The sequence below is a fragment of the Carettochelys insculpta genome, chromosome 5 (genome assembly GCF_033958435.1).
Source record: "Carettochelys insculpta isolate YL-2023 chromosome 5, ASM3395843v1, whole genome shotgun sequence".
Taxonomy (NCBI): Eukaryota; Metazoa; Chordata; order Testudines; family Carettochelyidae; genus Carettochelys; species Carettochelys insculpta.
The window spans coordinates 92316636-92334455 of NC_134141.1; the positions used below are offsets into that span (position 1 = coordinate 92316636).

At 43.3% G+C, this 17820-nt stretch overlaps 1 protein-coding gene across 4 annotated transcripts in view; it reads right to left on the reverse strand.

The window, feature by feature from the left end:
• The window catches only part of KIF2A (kinesin family member 2A), a 90210-nt gene that overhangs the window by 2675 nt on the left and 69715 nt on the right, over positions 1–17820 (reverse strand). For 3 of the 4 annotated variants that reach the window (XM_074995533.1, XM_074995531.1, XM_074995534.1), the window contains 4 exons: positions 13234–13301; positions 8790–8940; positions 7554–7655; positions 5330–5465 (listed from right to left, as the gene is read on the reverse strand). In XM_074995533.1, the coding sequence (XP_074851634.1) occupies positions 5330–5465; positions 7554–7655; positions 8790–8940; positions 13234–13301 (457 nt within the window). Of the gene's footprint in view, positions 1–5329; positions 5466–7553; positions 7656–8789; positions 8941–10078; positions 10193–13233; positions 13302–17820 lie in introns of all 4 variants that reach the window. The other variant, XM_074995535.1, reaches the window with a different exon arrangement.

Genomic DNA, 17820 nt, shown 5'->3' on the forward strand with positions numbered 1-17820 from the left:
TAACTGCAGTTACACAAAAGGAGAATTCCTCCAGATTTACAAACTCAAGAACACTGAGGTTACGTCTACACTATGAGAAATTCAAACTCATGAAATTTGATTTTGTAACACTGGGTTTTATAAATTAGAATTTGACTGTCCTCAACTCCCCACAAAGTTAACTTAACTGCTGCCACACGCTATCTCTAAACCTATCCCCCATAGCATTCTGGGCATTTTTTGCTGGTGCAGTATGGGAAAAAAAATGCCCCATAAGTGGTTTGTGGTCATCTTCCCTCATTGCATTGCACTGCCCTCATTCCGCTCCCATTGCAAGCAAATGGGCATTTTTCCAGAAGAAAAGAAGGAAAAGTAGGGAATCACAATCTGTATGTGCTCTGGGATCACCCAGATGACTATGCCATGTCAGCTGGTCCCTCAGCTACTTGTTCCCCCACAGTACAGCATGAAAGAGACAAAGTTTGGGAAGAAAGCATCAACAAAGATCGCCAAATTAACCAAAATCTCTTGCTTTTATAACTGAATTCTCAAAGGTTTTACAAAAAGCAGCAGGTGTCTGTCTTCTCAACTGGCTCTCCAGCCACTGTCCCTGCTTCCTTGATTCCAGAGATATCATCCCTGAAAATATTACACAAACAATGCAAAGCTTGAAGAAAGAAGAGGATAAAGGTTAGGAAAAAAAAGACATTTTTGATGGAGGATTCTGGCTTCCCACTTCACTACATAGATGTGCCCAGCAGCGGGGGGTGGATAGGGGGGTGGAGCTCCCTCATCTCCTTAGGGAGGTGTAGGTTCTTAGGCTGAAAGGCCAGTTGACATGGTCCCTTCAGTGCTGCTCAGGTGGGAGGGCAGCTCCAACAGACTCTGGAGAGGCTGTCCCCCATCATCGCATTAGGAGGTGTCATGAGTTAGGGGTCGTTGGTTGAAGGACCAGTTGGAATGGTCCCTTCCATGTTGCACAGGTGGGGGTGGCAAGTCCCTGAAATCTTTGCCGCTGGGGTAGATGAGCCCCTCCCCCACACCAGTGGCAGCAAACCCCCAAAAATTCTTCCCGCCTTTGAAGGCCTCACCATGTGCAAGCCAGGATCTGGTGCTGCCTGGCAGCATGGTCCGCACTGAACAGCAAGCACATCCTTTTATTGGGTTGGGAGCTAGCCATGTGATGTTGGGTGTGGGAAAGATCCTGACAGCATGGCATCTGTGGGAGAGGAGGGGCTGCCTCTCTACAAATGTAAACCATAGAAGTTTCTCGGCCTCTCATACAAACACAACCTGCACAGTCTAGCTGCCATGTGGTGCAGGGGCTGGCACCAGTGCTGAAAAACAAAGCCAAGTACTCAGCTCACAGCCCTGTGGTGGGGCTATCTTTAATGGGTAGATGCGCTCACCACACTGATAGCAAAGAAAGGAAGAAGCTTCTCAGCTTCTCTTACAAGCATGATCCCTTAGGCTAGCTGCCACAAGCTTCTTGGTGCCAAATTCAACTTTCTGGGCTTCCTGTTACCCAATTCCTGGGCACCTGGAGAGCAGCGGAGATGAAAGCAACTAGAGTGGACAACTGTGGAGTATTGTGGGATACATACCAGACACCTCTAGAGGCTAATAAAGTCTATAATAAAGACCTGGCTTTTCCACACTAGCCTTAATTCAAACGTGATGCTACATCAAATTACTTCTTACAGTGCTATAATATCAACCTTAGGGCTGCCTAAAATCAAGCTAATCGTATTTATAGCGAAGATGGTGACATTGCAAAATCAAGCTAACTACCTTAACTTTGACCTTATCATGTAGTGTAGTCATAACGTGAGATGTGGCTGGGGGAAAAAGAAAAGGGATGCCTAGAGGTAATTGTCAGTCTTAATTTTCACACCTTGCAACTGAACCACCCATACATATTTACAAGGCTTTATCAATCAAGAAACAAAGAAATAAGACAGTCAGGTTGAGGCCAATATACAGAAACTAGTTCCCAAATCTGAGCAGTAAGTAGGAGTTGGAGTACTCATCATCATGACCAATCCTCTTTAAGGGGAGTAACAGAAGTAGTACAATTAAGCCATGTCTACACTAGCAAGTTCTTTCAAAATAATTTTTGAAAGGGCTCTTTCGAAATATCCCACGGAGCATCTACACCCAAAATGCAGTCTTTCAGAAGTACTTTCAAACAAATGAGGCCTACCTTTCAAAAGCGCTCTTCTCCCATTTCAGAAAAAGTGCCTTCTTTGGAAAGACTCTCCCAAAGAAAACGTGCAGACGCTCCACAAGCCGCCCTTTTGAAAGATCAGTCAACCGTGGCATTGGCCAGCTGGAGCACGGAGACACCATTGCTAGCACAAGCAGAGCTTTATATTCTCTGTGTCCAGCCACGTTTAAAGCCACACAGACCCAGAAACCCCATGGCAGGAAGCTGAGAGTGTGCTGGCTGCAGCAAAGACATGAGCCTCCAGCAGCAGCCACCCCACCAGCAGCATGGCCAGCAGCTAGGACCACCCCAGGGGCCCAGCCAGGGCCAAAGAAGAGGGCAGGGGAGCCCTGCAGATGTCAGTGAGGAGCTGGGGCATCCTCACCTCCCACGCCCACGTAGGGTACAGCAGAGGCGCACGCCAGTGCCACCGTGAGAAGGAGGCCTCTGCTGGCCACAAAGTCGCCTTGCAGGATCAGAACAGCGTCCTGTGGTGGGGGGGCGGTGTTGGCAATACAGTGGGCTGCCTGGAATCGGGGAGCAGGTGCCCTTGACACCCTCACCTGGGCTGTGAATTCCCAAGCCTCCTGCTCCCTTGCTGGACAGTCCTGCAGCTCCTTCCACAGCCCCTGACCTCACTGCCCTGGTCCCAGCCAATGTCCGCACATCCCACCCTGATGGAACTGACCCAGTTGCTCATGGCCACGGAGGGCCACACAAAGCTAGTTCTCCCATCCCCCGCTTCCCCCCACTCCCCTGCATCCTTCATCGAGCCTGTGGCTGCAGCACCCTTACCCCCTCACCTCCCCATAATCCCAGCCCCAGCAGGACCCCAGACTTGGGGCAATTGGGTTCCTGTGGCTGGAGTGGGTCACTGCCCCCCCCCACCCCCACAGAGGAGCACGCCCTCCCACTGTCCCAGGACCCACCCCCCATGTACATATTTCCCTCCCCTGTTCCCCATGTAAATAGTTAATGTTTCATTAAGTACTGGCTCACATTTCATATTTTTCAGTAAAGGAGTTTATTTTTCACCATCCCTGTATCCCTTGTGAATGGTGAGGGAGGGGTGTGTATGGTGGGGGTGATGGTGGAGCATGCCTGCAAGAGGATCACTGGGGCCCACAAGTGAAAGCTTCCTGGAGAGCCTCCCTAACCTGCATGCCGTCCTGGTGCACCTGGTGGCATGAGGCAGCAGCCAGCTGCTCATAGCTGGGGCCAGCCTTGGCAGTGCATCCTTGCATGAACGGCTTTCAGACCTGGTGGGATAGCCCCACAGGTGGCTGTCTGGCCTGGGGAAGGGGGCGCAGCCATTGCCTCACAGAGGTGGCCTGCAGGAAGGAGGCTAGGCCGCTGAGGAGGCCCTGGAGGATGGCCACAAGCAACGTGGCCAGCAGGCTGACCACAGCCTCGAGGATCTCCCCATCAGGGAGCTGCTGGGGATCATGGGGGTCTCTGCAATGGCTGCACTCCATGTACCAGGTCTGTAGTGCTGTGTGTGAGAAAAGCAGCCCTGAGCACGTGCAGGGGAGGGTGCTTTAAGGAAGTGCCTAGCTGTGACCCCTGGAAGGGCTTGTCTGCCATGCGACCCCATCTGTAGCGTTTCCTGGTCTGTTCTTTAGAAAGAGCACCCAGAGCTGTGTGGCCTCTGTCTTTCAGAGGAGCAAACCAGTCTTTTGATAGAGTGGATTGAAGGCTCGATCCGCTTTGTGTGTATAGGTGAGCTATTTCAAAAGGTGATCTGCTGGAAGATAACTTCCGGAAGAGTGCCCTACAAATTACGGCGCAGTGTAGACATAGCCTTACTGGGCAATAACTTCCTTTGGCTTTAAATCTTTTTTCCCCTCCCTAGAAAGAAGTCATGCACAGTAAGTGTACCACGCAGTATGAATGGAGGCAAAAGTATATCTTAAATAACTATGCAGCACCTTATTTCAAAGTCAGCCTGCAGTTATTTTGAGAGAACATGGAGTTGCCCGAAGTGCTGCTTTACCAATGCCACCGCCAATATCTACAAACTCTTCTTCCACAGAGGATGCAATCCTCTAGTTAACAGGCTCACAGGGCAACATAACTTGATTTTGTTAAATCCATCTGAGTTGCAGTTGATTCAACATGTAGTGTTAGAGCAGGAACATTAAATATATGACATGTGACACAGCCAATAAATGCATTCAGGTCCTCTGCAGGACACACACAGATTGCGCACAAGCTAAAGCTTTTTCTTTTTTTTTAAATAAAAAAAAGGAACATCCCAACGTTATGGTTTCAAAGAAACCCAAATGTAAGTGATAGCTTCCTGAATCCACACATATCCTAAAAACAATGACTGTCAAGAGCTGTTTATAGTTAGATTCATATCTCAACTCTGGCAAGCAGACCTAGAACAATGCTTCTTGTATAGGTCTGTCTCCCCAGCCTGTGTTACAGGGCTGTGAAATAACTTTCAACTGCTGCTTTAACTTCTCACTGCCTTATCTTCCCTTTTCCTGCAAACCTATTTAGACTGTTTTCCTCCCTTTGTTGTTTGGATGAGCTAGGACAGAGTGACAAAGAGAAAAAAGATAAAGGACTGAGCACAGACTCTATACTTCCAGTAGAGAGGAAAAATTTTTCACTCTGATCACCATATCCCAGTACTCACAGATTGCTTCCTTAGCCCTGAGTAGTGGAACTATAGCATTCTCTGCATTGAATATGGGTTGTAGAACAGAAGAAGAGAAGGTGCATGACACTGTTTAGTTATAGCTAACAACTGTCCTTTTGATGTATGAAAATCCACAGCTAGTAATGCACACACAAAGAGACAGTCTATTGAAATCATGAAGAAATCCCATTTTTCATGGGGAGGTCATAGCATAAATAGCTAATTTCATTGATGTGTAACACACATCTGCAAAATTTACTATTTAAGCCTTGACCAATCAATGAAAAATGTATGATTTCTCCACAGTGTTTCCCAAACTGGGGGACCTGATGTAAAAGGGAGTCACGGTATTGCCACCCTTACTTCTCTGCTGCTTCTGATAGTGGTACTTACTTCAGAGGTGGGCAACCAAAGATCAGATTTCATCATCCATGATGCAATTTTTCAAGGCTGTCAATTTGGTAGTGCACTTTACACAAATGGCCAAAAACACTTACCTCGGAGTTCAGTCAGAATGTCAATTTTTTGTTCCAAGATTGCTTCAAGTTGTGTAGCGTAAGAATCCACATCATAGTCTACTTCTTCAGTCATTTCTAAAAGGGCTTTTTCATCTTCCAACCATCGAATAGATTCCTAAAAAGAAGTCACGCACAACAGCCAAATGTATTAACTTAGCTAAGCGATGGGTTTGAAGGCAGCCTACTGAATTCACAAAGTACTTTATCTTTCCCAAAGCTAGTTATACCTTTTTAACTACACAAACATTAATGTCATGAATTGTACCAGAAATTTACTTCAGGGTCTGAACTCCTGTTTTCTATAAAACAAAGCTATGGATTTCTAATACATTTTATACACGGTTCCTTCAGTGTAATGGCTGCATCAGAAACAGCCTAAGACAGTAACCCCAGTTCTCAGCTAGTCTGGAGCATTTGGCATAGCTGCAGGGAAAAGCTGAACACTTGCTTGGGCAGCCACCCAGGAGAGATTCAGCTACTGCCCAGCTCTTCAGCAGAGCACCCATGACTAGCAGCATGGATTTTTACTGGTGGTGCACAGCTGCACATGCCTAAGCATGCATAACAAAATTTATTCAGTTCATGGATGGAAAATAATTAGAGGAAACACTGAGGAGGAGGATGGGGAAAATAAATGCTTTAAGCCATCCCTGTAGTTCTGATGCAAGGACATTATACACTGAACTAGACTGATGACGCAAGTATGTGTTCACTGCCCACAGCTCCAAGAAACCATCGTGATGCCCTGGGAAGGAAGACACCCCTGGGTACAACCCTAAGCAAGATATAGGGAAGCGGCAAGTGCCATAGGAGACAGTAAAACAGTTCCATTTCACAAGAGGGTTCCCCGACATTGAGGAAGAACACCAGCAGCTGGTTAAGCCAGCTTTTCCACACTCAAAGCTGCTCTATGGCCACAGAAATGGGATTCACTAGCTTAAATTCGTCTGTTTTGGAGACGGCTCCTCTCCCAGTGAGATCCTGCTACAGCTATAATCAGCAGAAGCACTCGAGCCAAAAACATTTCAGTTTAAAACAGAAAGCGGCTGACAGGGGGGTTCTGAAGGGCGGACCCACAACGTAAGAATTCTTTCCCTGTCCCCTAGTCCAAACCTCAGTAGCCCAAACCTTTCAGTCTATGCTGCAAAACACATCTACCTCTGAAAGGAGAGAGACAAGCATTACAATTTTTAAAAGTCTTAAGAGTTTTTTAAGAATTTTTAAAAGACTTAAGAGACAAAGTCCCATTTTCAAAAATACGCATAAACTGGGGCCGTGTCTACACATGCCCCTCCCTTTCAGAAGGGATGTGTTAGTAAGGCACTGGCATGCATATTCAGCACCTCATTAGCATAATGGTGGCCAGTTGTGCTTTGAAAGTGCTGCTTTTGAAATGCAAACTGCCTGTATAGATGCAGGCTCTTTGAAATAAACTCTGCACTTTGAAATTCCCTTATTCTCAAAACTAATAAGCCTTAGTTTGCACATACAGTCTTTTGATTCATCAGTCAAATTTCAAACTCAGATTCTGGAGTTAGTGCCAAATAAGCTTCATCCCACACCCTACAGCCACTGACACTGGAAGGAATGGCCAAAATCAGAAAGGACCCAAAGCAGAAAAACCAACTCAGTGCTAAAAGAACAGTAATTACTATAGTAATAACAAGAAGTCTAGTGGCACCTTATAAACTAAACAGATATTTTGGAGCATAAGCTTTCGTGGGCAAAGACCCGCTTCATCAGATGCGTGAGTGGGGGGGTGGTGCATCTGATGAAGCGGGTCTTTGCCCACGAAAGCTTATGCTCCAAAATATCTGTTTAGTTTATAAGGTGCCACAAGACTTCTTGTTGTTCTCGAAGCTACAGACTAACTAGGCTACCTCTCTGATACTATGCTAATGTGACTTCTTTAAGACCATCAGTTACTGAAAAGGAAACATCATAAGTTATACTGGGGTTCATGGACCACACAGTAATACGCTTCTCCTTTGCCACTATGACAAAGGAGTTGGTGGTTGGGGGAATATGGCTTATTTTATACGATTCTAGCTCCGTATCTTGCCCCAATGATCTTGCTCATCAAAAAGCGGTTTAGAAATCCGACTGCACTGATATAACTATCACATGACATACTTTCAACTTCTCTCCAGCCAATGTAAACTACCTGACAAGTCCAAATACAATGCAGTGCTCAATATTTTACCTGGAAGACAACCCTGTGGTCTTCTACTACTTGCTCTTCCATTTCAACCATTTGTGACACAGCTTCATGGAAAGTAAACAATTGTGGAGAAACTTCTTCCTCCTTGGAAAAATAATAAAGTTTTTTTACTCTGTGATTATTTTTTATTTAAAATTAACAAATTAAATAAGCATTTCATCCTATCCCAAGATATGAAAAAGAAATATATAGAACACAGTGCTGCTAGAAGAGGGACTCAGGAGTTTGCATCTTCAGCACCTGGCTATATATTATCAGAAACTAGGGGACAGGATGGGGGAAAAAGTTAAAAATAATTTTCAGTTATTTTATATCTTTTTAGTGGTATAATTCTCTAACCAGTTCTCCTACCCAGCAACAACAAAAAAAATCAAGTAGGATCAGAATGAAAACCACAGATATCAAGTCCACTCTTTTTACATATCTACTGGTGATCTGGAAGAGGGAGAAAATGTTAATTAGATCCACAGATACTATACAGAGAGATCTTGCCAACAGTGAAGACAAGGAAACTAATACAGGATCTCAAGAAAATTCTCATTAGATACTCAAGAATTTCTCTGTGTATTCATATGCACCAAAGAGCTTTTACTTCAGTTGTGCAATTAAGGAGCCAAAACCAGGGAACATGACTACCTTTTAGTCTACTTATACCGTACTCTCCTCTATCAAAGGTGCCAATGCCCAAAGAGTTATTCCTTCCAGCACAACTGGTGTTGCCAGGGCCACACCCAAAGCCAAAGAGGAATGCAAAGACTTCTTCCTGAGAGCAAAAGATGCGGTACTGGCAACATGCAAGAGAGCTGCCCAGGAAGCTCACAGCTATTTGTCTCTACCTAAGAAGAAGGAGGCCCAGCTGTTAGGAAGGCAGACTCCTGAAGAGGAGCCCAGAGTACTATCCAGCTAGGAAAATCAAAGGAACCAATCTGGAGTTAAATTAAGGCCTGTCCACACTTTGAAGTTTACCAAAAGAGATATTCTGGAACAGGGCCATCCATATGGTGCCTTATACAGTCATATAAAAAGCAACCCTCCCCACCCCGCAAACACACATCTTTTAGCATTGGCATTAACTTTATACGGCAATTTGAAAGAGTCCAGAGGCTAACTATATCAATGAAGTAGCCTTACAAAATGTATTACTCAGGATATGACCTATTGTTGAATTCAAAGACAAAACTGTATGTACACACACCTAAAATGACGAAAGCTACTCACGTTTTGTTCACAAAGAAGTTTCAGATCATCTCTCTGAGGTGAGCTCCCTACACCCCACTGAGTCTCTAAATCATCAATTTGATTTGGAGCATGGTGTATAATTGGACGGATATCTCCTGCTGCGCTAGGATCAACTGTCAGTTCCTTCACTCTGAAATCATTTAAAAAAAATTGAAAGTAATGATGCTCTATGTGAAATAGCAAAAATAAATTAAAGCCTTATGGATTCAGATGCAATTTAATTTACTTAATAAAGGTGATGTCAACTTGAAAATTTAATGTGATTTTACAGGGCCAAAAACGTTCAGTGTGATCATCCAGATTGTCCTTCTACATATTACATCCATTTCATCAAGGCCAATAACTAGGGTTGAATTAGAACATACCTGGTAGGAAAGCAACCAATTTAGATTTAAATACAGTGAAAACAAGACTCAGTTATAAACAGATGGCAGGGGTGGAAGACAACCATAGCCACGAACAGTTCAGAACTGTTTAACAAATCAATAATAGTTACAATTGTTAAGAGATAGCAAAATAATATTGGCCAGATTTTGGTGTATTATCTTTGTGTGCATATTTATTTCTTTATATATTTGAGAGCATCTTCCTAGTTAATAAATGATTCAGCACTTTTTGACCTTAAAAACCAAATCAGTGCCACTAAACAAATAACCTAGCGTCTACAAAGAATGGCCAGATTATTTGAAGCCAAATTCAGCTTTGAGATTCTCAGAACTGTTGAACATTAGCAAAATCAGAAGTGTATAAAATGTAGATTAGCCTATCTTTTCAAGCAAGGATGCTCATTTAAAAAAAAAAAAAAAAAAGATTTATGAACTAAATGAATGCAAATTTACCAATATCCCCAAAAAGGTTAGAGAAATATCCTTCAGTAATAACTAACCTTCACAATGTCCAAATATGGAGTAAAAACACCCAAAAAAAAAAACGTATTACCTTCATAAAAAATAAATGTAATAAAACTTAAAGGCTTAGAATTTGTCCTGTGAGAACCAATCCACTAAATCTACAAAGGTAACATCACCATTTTTAAATGTATGAAGGGAAAAGCAAGCCTGAATGTGGAATACTTAAGTGTTTAAGAAAAATGAACAAAAATGGAAAGATGATTGCAGACCATGCAGTAACATCACCTGTCAAACAGGACAGAAACAAAGTACGCAGTGATTCAAGGCAAGGGAACAAATGAAGGTTTGGGTCTGTAAAATTAAACAGCTAAACAGAAAAACTTAAAATACAGATTCCATGTATAGAATGAAGTAGACCTGGTGATCGAAGGAGAAAAGTCGTCATACTCATAGGAAGGAGAGAGATCAGAGCGACTGCCACTACTCTGTGAGAAGGGAATATCCGAAGGACTAATTCCAAATTCCTTTACTCTGCAGCAGCAAGATACAGCAGCAAATTAAAAGAAAGTGTTTGGTAAAGACATTAGTTAAAATGAGAACTTTTCATTTAGCAGTCTCCTTTATTTCTGAAAAGAATGAAACAAGTGAAGCAGTTTGTTTTCAAGATAAAACATGTTTAGACACAGTGTTGAAATATTTAGGCTTATATTTGGATTTCAAGCATGTATGGGAAAATTCAGTGAGCCAAATTTTGCACATTCACAGCAGTGTAAATATGTAGTAATTCCATCATTTTCAGTGAAGTTCATTCTGGATATACATTAGTAGACTGAAGAGAAATTGTACTGAGTTCAGTATTTACAGGAATTGCTCCTTTCAAAATATCAAGTGATTACAATTACTTCTAACTGCATACTACGCAGTATTGTGCCATTATAAATTACACACACATTCTTATTTAATGAGTGTGTAGAATTTACGTAGGTTGAAACTCTCTACTCTGGTACCATTGGGACCTGACCGGTTCCAAGTGTGAGAATTTGCCAGACCACTGGAGGTCAATATTGTCTAGCAACAATATCAACACTTTCACTGCTTACTGGGCTCTTAGAAGACATTTAGGGGGACGCTGCAGCTAAATAACAGTACTGAAGACTGAGAGCCAGGAGTGGTGGTTATAAATAAACTTTATGGGATTATGGAAAACTTGGCCACGCCCATGATAAATGGTCATTCACTTAACCGAAGTCATGCTGGATTAGAGACGTTGCTGGATGACAATGTGCTGGACGAGAAAGGTTCAACTTGTACAATGTCCACAGGAAGTTGGTCATTTATGAATTGATAAAAAATAACAGATTGCTAAAAGAATGGTAAGAGTTAAAATACTAAGGCACAGTTAAGATTTAAATATATGGAAAAAGTATACAAATGTTGGATACAATTAGATTTTGGCATACAAAGACAAATATAATTAATACTTCAGCATAGTATATGGGCCCCCCTGCTCTAAAATGTAAACCAGGTTCTCTACGAAACTTGTTACAGAAATCTTAAAAACCATCAGGCTTGCAGTCCATTACTTGGACAGAACATACAGTATCACAAGCACAGGAACAGCTTTATCTGCTTGAAATAGAAAAACTGCCTCTTTAATTACGAAAAAGTAAAAATCTTCAAGGCTCTCATATGTTTACTGCTGAACATGTATTTCAGAGTTCTTGCTCCAGCAGTATGCTCAAATACACAGTAACTTCAAAACATTTCTTAGATTTATACAGAATTTTTTGGCACATTCTGGAAAACACTGGACAGTGTAGAAGTCCCAGACTACCCATTTCTCATCATAAGCCCAATTTTTCTGAAAGTAGAAATACAAAAGTAAGTTTTACCTCCTGTCTTTTTGACAGTTAAAATATATACCCAAAAGGAATTATTATATGCATTTGCATACAGATCAAGTTTAGAAGAAAAATGTACAGATGAAAAAAAAATCCTGTGTTGTATGCTCCTGTACTTGTGTCAAGAACATAAAGTGAAGGAATTAAAGCAATCCTACTAAAATCAAAAACATGAAAAAACATTTTTCTTGTAGGGAAGAAAATTTAAAAATAAAAACAGAAATAGTGTGAAAAAGAAGGAATCTACAATGGCTGCTCTGTGCTTAAGTTTGAATGATTATCAGTGAGATGCATAGCTATAAAAGACTCTGGCAGTGGAGAGGCAGTGGGGAAAGGTTCCAACAGCAGGGAGGTTTCAGTCTTTCCCTGTGGAGACTGAACCTATCCTCTTATCCCAAGGCTATGTCTAGATTGCAGGATTTTGTCAGCAGAAGTTTGTGTCAGAAGATATCACACAACAAAAAACTTTCGTTGACAGAGCATGTCCAGACAGCAAGGCACATCGAAAGAGCAATCCGCTCTGCCGACAGTGCGCAGCCAAACAGCCCGACTGCTCTCTCAACAAAACCGCCACTTGGAACACCATCAGCCAGGGCTGCCGGTCACCCATTCCCTCCAGGAGCCAGTGCCAGAGCCCTGCAAAGACAGGTGCTTAAAAGGGACCCCTCTGCACACCAGTCTCTGACCTTGTTTGTGAGCTTGCCAACCCCTGTGAGGGACAGCAGAGCTCTCCTAGCACCCACTGTGTGGCAGAGACAGCCTGTCCCTGGGTGCCATGCCGCCAGAGCTGCCCCTGGGCTTGCAATGACCCCACACGGACACAATGCAGCTGATGCTGGTCTTTCTGGCAGCTGTCTTCCTGATCCTCACCGAGAGGTAGTCGAAGAGCACCTTTGGGGACGGTCCCCTAGCTGCTGGACTTGCACACCTGCATACAAATCCAGTGCACAGGCAGCTCTGAGGCACCGCACCAGTTCAGACTGGTAGGACCAGCTCATCATGGAGCAGTGGGATGACCAGCAGTGGTGCCTTCCTGGAGCTCTGTGCCTGGTTCACCCCTACCCTCCAGATACATGACACCCATTGGTGGCCCACAATACCCATGGAGAAGTGTGGCACAATCACCCTCTGGAAGCTCGCCACCCCCAATAGCTGCTGGATAGAAGGCCCCCTGGAATGTCCAGACCAGTGTTTTGTCAACAGATCTCTGCCAACAGCGTTGTTCTTCCTCGTGGCAGGCAGGGTACGGTTGCTGGCAAAAGGGCTTCGCAATCTGGATGCTCAGTGGGTATTTTTTTTTTTTGGACAAACAGCCATTTTGTCACCAAAACCCTGCAATCTAGACACAGCCCAAGAGATGACACCTCCAGAACAGGACTGAAGCATATTTGTCAGTGTGAAGACCCTTACACACTGTCATAGTCCTGTCTGGCAATAAATACTTGAATTCAGTTTCCAGTACTGTTAACCTGGCATTTTTTGCAAGCATGAAATTTACTTTAAGTCAATGCTTAGATCAGTCTTTTGGTCTATGTTTTATAAAGAAATGCAAGCAACTAAAATTAATTAGAAAGTGCCTAAAATAATTCTGGGTCAAATAGTAACAGAAGGCCTCGATTCAGAGATCTAATACAATAGCTAAATAAGCTACAAATAAAATATTTCCCATACCTATTTGCATATCTCAGTGTATTTAGAGTGTTTTCACACGATGCCATCCCTGGAGAGATAGTAGCAATCTGGGGAAAACAAACCATAAGTCAACAAATTTAGTAAAAAAAACATTGCAAAACCTCATTAGCTTACCTTACACTTCAGATTTCACATACATTAACATATTTTAAGGCCAAAAGGGATTAAAAGTGATGATTTAATCTGACCTCCTGCATAACACAGGCCAAAGAAACTGACTCTGCATAAAGCCCATAATTTCTGGCTGATCTATAAAATACTCAATCTTCTTTTCTACCACCATCTCAGCGTCAATTATTCCAACAGTTAATTATTCTGACTGCTAAAAATGTCCATGGTATTTCTACCCTGATTTTTGTCTACTTTCAGCTTTTTACCACTGGATCAAACAATGGCTTTTTCTGCTAGATTAAGTAGCTGTCTACTGCCAGACATCTCTCCCCTGTGGAGGTACATGTAGGCTGTGAGCAAGCCATTTCTTAACCTTCTTTTTGATAAACCTGATGGATTGACTATCTATCATCCCTCCTTGCAGGGTAGCAGACCTTAAATGGTCACCTTGCCAGCCAGGATGGGGCCCCGACAGGGCTGGGAGCAGTGGAGACACCCTCAGTGTGTGTGAGCAGTGCTCCAAGTGTTCCCTCTACTTCCCCTCCCACTTGTAACAGGCCCTACTCACTGGCTTTGTTTGCTGCTGATACAAATAGCCATTTGGGGGGCCCTGTTTCAGTCCCACCCAAAGTTAGTATGATGGATCTCTCTTGATCCCAGGGACTAGACTGATCACCAGGTTTGGAATCTGGAAGAGATTTTTTTCTTCTCTGCCCGCAACAAACTTGGGAAACAGTCACATGGATTTTCACCTCCCATCTCTCTGACAACTACTGTTACGAGTACCAGATTTGGCAATACAGCAGACCCTGACTTACCCAATTTTAACTTACGCGTTTCTTCGAGTAACACGAGTTGAAATAGAGAGTGGCAGGGAGCCAGGAACCTGGCACCAGCCTGGATCCTGGCTCTCCTCCACTTGTAGAAGCCAGGAAAGTGACCAGCACAGTTTTCTGGCACCGGCAAGTGGCGGAGAGCTCGGAAACACGCTGGTGCTGCTGAGGCTGGCTCCCAGCTGCCTGCCGCTCTCAGGAACCAGGAAATGGACTAGTGCTGCTGCACCTGCTTCTGGGCTCCCCGCCACTCACAGGAGCAGGGAGCCAGGCACAGCCAGGACGGGGTACTAAAAGGCTGCAGGGCTCCTCCCCAACCCAGTCCCTACTTAGGCAAAATTTGACTTACACATGATTGCCCTGGAACACAACCTACGCGTAAGTCAGGGGTCTACTGTAACAGAGTGAAACAAGTGAAGGTACTAAATATCGCTCTCTATAAATTACTAATATTTATGGAATACATGGTGTTCTTCTGATATGGTACACAGCCCCATACAATGCTTGATGTCTGATCCAAAAACCCACTGACATCAGAGTGTGAGGAAAGAAGGAATTAAAACAAGCTCCATTTTTTAGGAAAGTGACAAAACAGCGTTAATACATGCAATCACAATTATATTTCCACTAAGTCGATGTCATTGACCTTATGTCAGTATTCCAGCACTAGAGCCATGCAATGCAACTTCAAAGAAAAGTAAAATCAGGACAGCTTCTGAGCTGCATCCATTTAAATCCATGGTTCTCTTTCATTCAGAATCCTTTCCTGTGCTCAGACTCCCAGTATTTACCAATATAAAATCTGATTTTAGGGGAGCATTTGAGAAATGGGTGATTGTCCTGGCATTCTAATATTGGTGCTTAAATTTCATCTCACTGAGGAACTCCAGCCAATGGATAAAATTAAATCTATATATGTATCTATATATAGATAGATAGATAGATAGATATACATATATAGGTGCTTCCTCATATTGGGCTGGAGGAATTCTATGCCACCATGCACATGCAAAATTCATATCCCCTGCAGTTCTTTTTTTTTTTTTTTTTTACTCCACAGAAAATACATTCTGCTGGAGTGGCACTGTGCTTAAACCTTTCGCCCAGCAAGGACTGAAGTGGTACCAGAAGAGAGGGCAGCCAGCTCTCCAGCCACAGCAGCCAGCAGCAAATAGAGAGGACAGTGACCAGTGTTCCCTGTAAACTGAGCATTTGGACGACTGCCCAGGGAAAATTCAGGTATTGCCCAGCTGATGAACAGACTGCCTACAGCCACTCACAGCTGGCGGCATGTGTTTCTACAGGTGATGCACATGTGTTGTGTGCATATAAAAGTTTATTCTGCCTATGGATGGAAAAAATTACAGGGAACACTGGAGAAAAGGCTGCAGCCTCACAGCAGGAAGATATGGGGGTGGAGGGTCCACACAGCGATGGAAGAATATGGGGTACAGTTGATGGTGAAAGGACACATGGAGGAAGAAGGACTGGAGTGGGGATGAAGAGACACAGGGGACAAGTGCAGATGTGCTTGATAAAATGGGTGAGAGGTTAGAGGTCAGCCAGAGTCTACATGGGGGAGGCTCCCCAACTCTCCAGCCATCCCCTCCCCAAGAAAGGAAAAACTATTCCATACATCTCACACCCCACATCTTCTCTACTTCAGCACGCAGGTAACCTAAGAGATATATTGAATCGAGGGATTAATCTTGCTTCCCCCATGTCGTTGGACACCACGTAAGCATGTTTCAAGTATATGCTTCCGTGCTTTCCTGAACAGAGAGGCTTTTTCTGAATTGTGAACTTTACAGATACATTTAAATTGCTAAGAAGCATCAAAACAAAAAGGTCTGGATCTGACCCTTTTCCATTTTAATTCATGCATCCAAGTAAAATACTGCAGCTCTCAATGGTCTTTTTAGCATTCAATAAGTGTAAAGATGCTAAATCAGGTATTACTTTCTGGTCTGGCAACATACATGGTTTCGCATGAGTTTAGTTAACCGGAGAGCCACTCGTCTTGGGTGTGGTCAAATCTCCCCAAGTCCCATAAAGTTTGCTGACTGCCATCAGTCCTGCTCACCATTGTAAATAACAGCACAGTTCTAATTTACCCCTTAAGCGCCTTCTAAGACCTCTGTAATGGCATAACTGTATCCTAGTTCTTCCACATTACCTAATTTGCCCATCGAAATGCCATAGGTAAATGTAAACAAGGGACTACGTAAGGACAACTATGTCTATAATCCTTCACACCAACTTTTTTTTTCTGCCAGTTCAAACAGCAGCAGTTTGAAAAGATGAAGATTAGGTAATCCTGGTCTTCCAGTTTATGCTGGAGTACTACAGTATAAGTGTACTGTCAAACATCCTGAGAAGAAACTCTCCCACTTCAGAGAAGGGCAAAACATGGCGTAAGGAAGACAGGAGAAGTCTAGCAAGTCCCACTATCCAACACCAAATTTAAACCTCTGATATTAGCACATAACTGGTTGCTAAGAAAAACAGAGGGAGAAAAAATACATTTAAACAGGTTACATAACTGCCAAAAGGTTTCCCTTTGTGATTTACCATGAGGCCTGATAAACAAGATCTGCAAGTTTCTAAATCTTTGCAAAGCCATTACTGTGTAAACAGGGTACCAGGCATTAGACTGCATCAAGTTGTGTTCAAACTAAGCCCTCTCTGGCCAACTGCTCCAACACCAAATGAGGGCTCAGTTTTGTGAATACACAACTATCAATCACATTATCCTAAATGCAGTTTTGCACTTCTTTACACCTGGGGCTAGAGAATTTTTTTTGGTCAGGAGCCAATGACCAACCGAAAATTAAACAAAAAAAATCCTGGGTGGGTGGGGCATACACAAAAGTGAGAAGCAGTTTAGGAAAAAAAAAAAAAACTTCACTGACAGGGCTCCCAACAAGTTTGGGACTCCTCTGGCAGCAGGGCAGGCCAGTGATGGCACTCCAGCCCTAGCTAGGGAAGTGAGTCTGGAAGATTTGCCACAGGGCTAGAGCACTAGCCCCAGCCTGCCACACTGCAGCGGGCAGCCCTGAACCTTGCTGTGGGCCAGATTCAACTAAGGCACATCTAGCCTGTGGGCTGTTACCTCTTCACCCAGGCTTTACATATTCCATTCTTAAAAAAAAAAAAAAAGATATCAATAATATCAAACAGCAAAACTTTCTGGTCTTTCTTCCACTTGCTACAATCAATCAATCTATTCAGATGGTATTTGATACTGGACTACATAAGCTGCAAATATACAGAGAACTGTGAAAGTTTCCACTAGATAGAAAAGGCTAGTGAGGTATTCTGTTTTGTTAGACCATTTTCTGTTGGAGAAAGACAAGCTTACACACAGCTGTCTAATATCAGTATCAACACTGCAAAAATCATTGCCACTAATACTTTCCTGGTAGGAGCCGATTTCTTAAACATCTTGGGCACACTTCCTCTCTCCATTAGGTTACAGTTTTGAGCCTTTGTTCCTGAACTACTCTGCTTTACTCTCCTCTTTGGTGGCTGGGCTGGGAACACAAAAACAAACAAACCTGTCTCTCTCATTATGGAGTAACTACAAAATTCTTCTCCATAGCTCCACTGGAAACATGAGCTA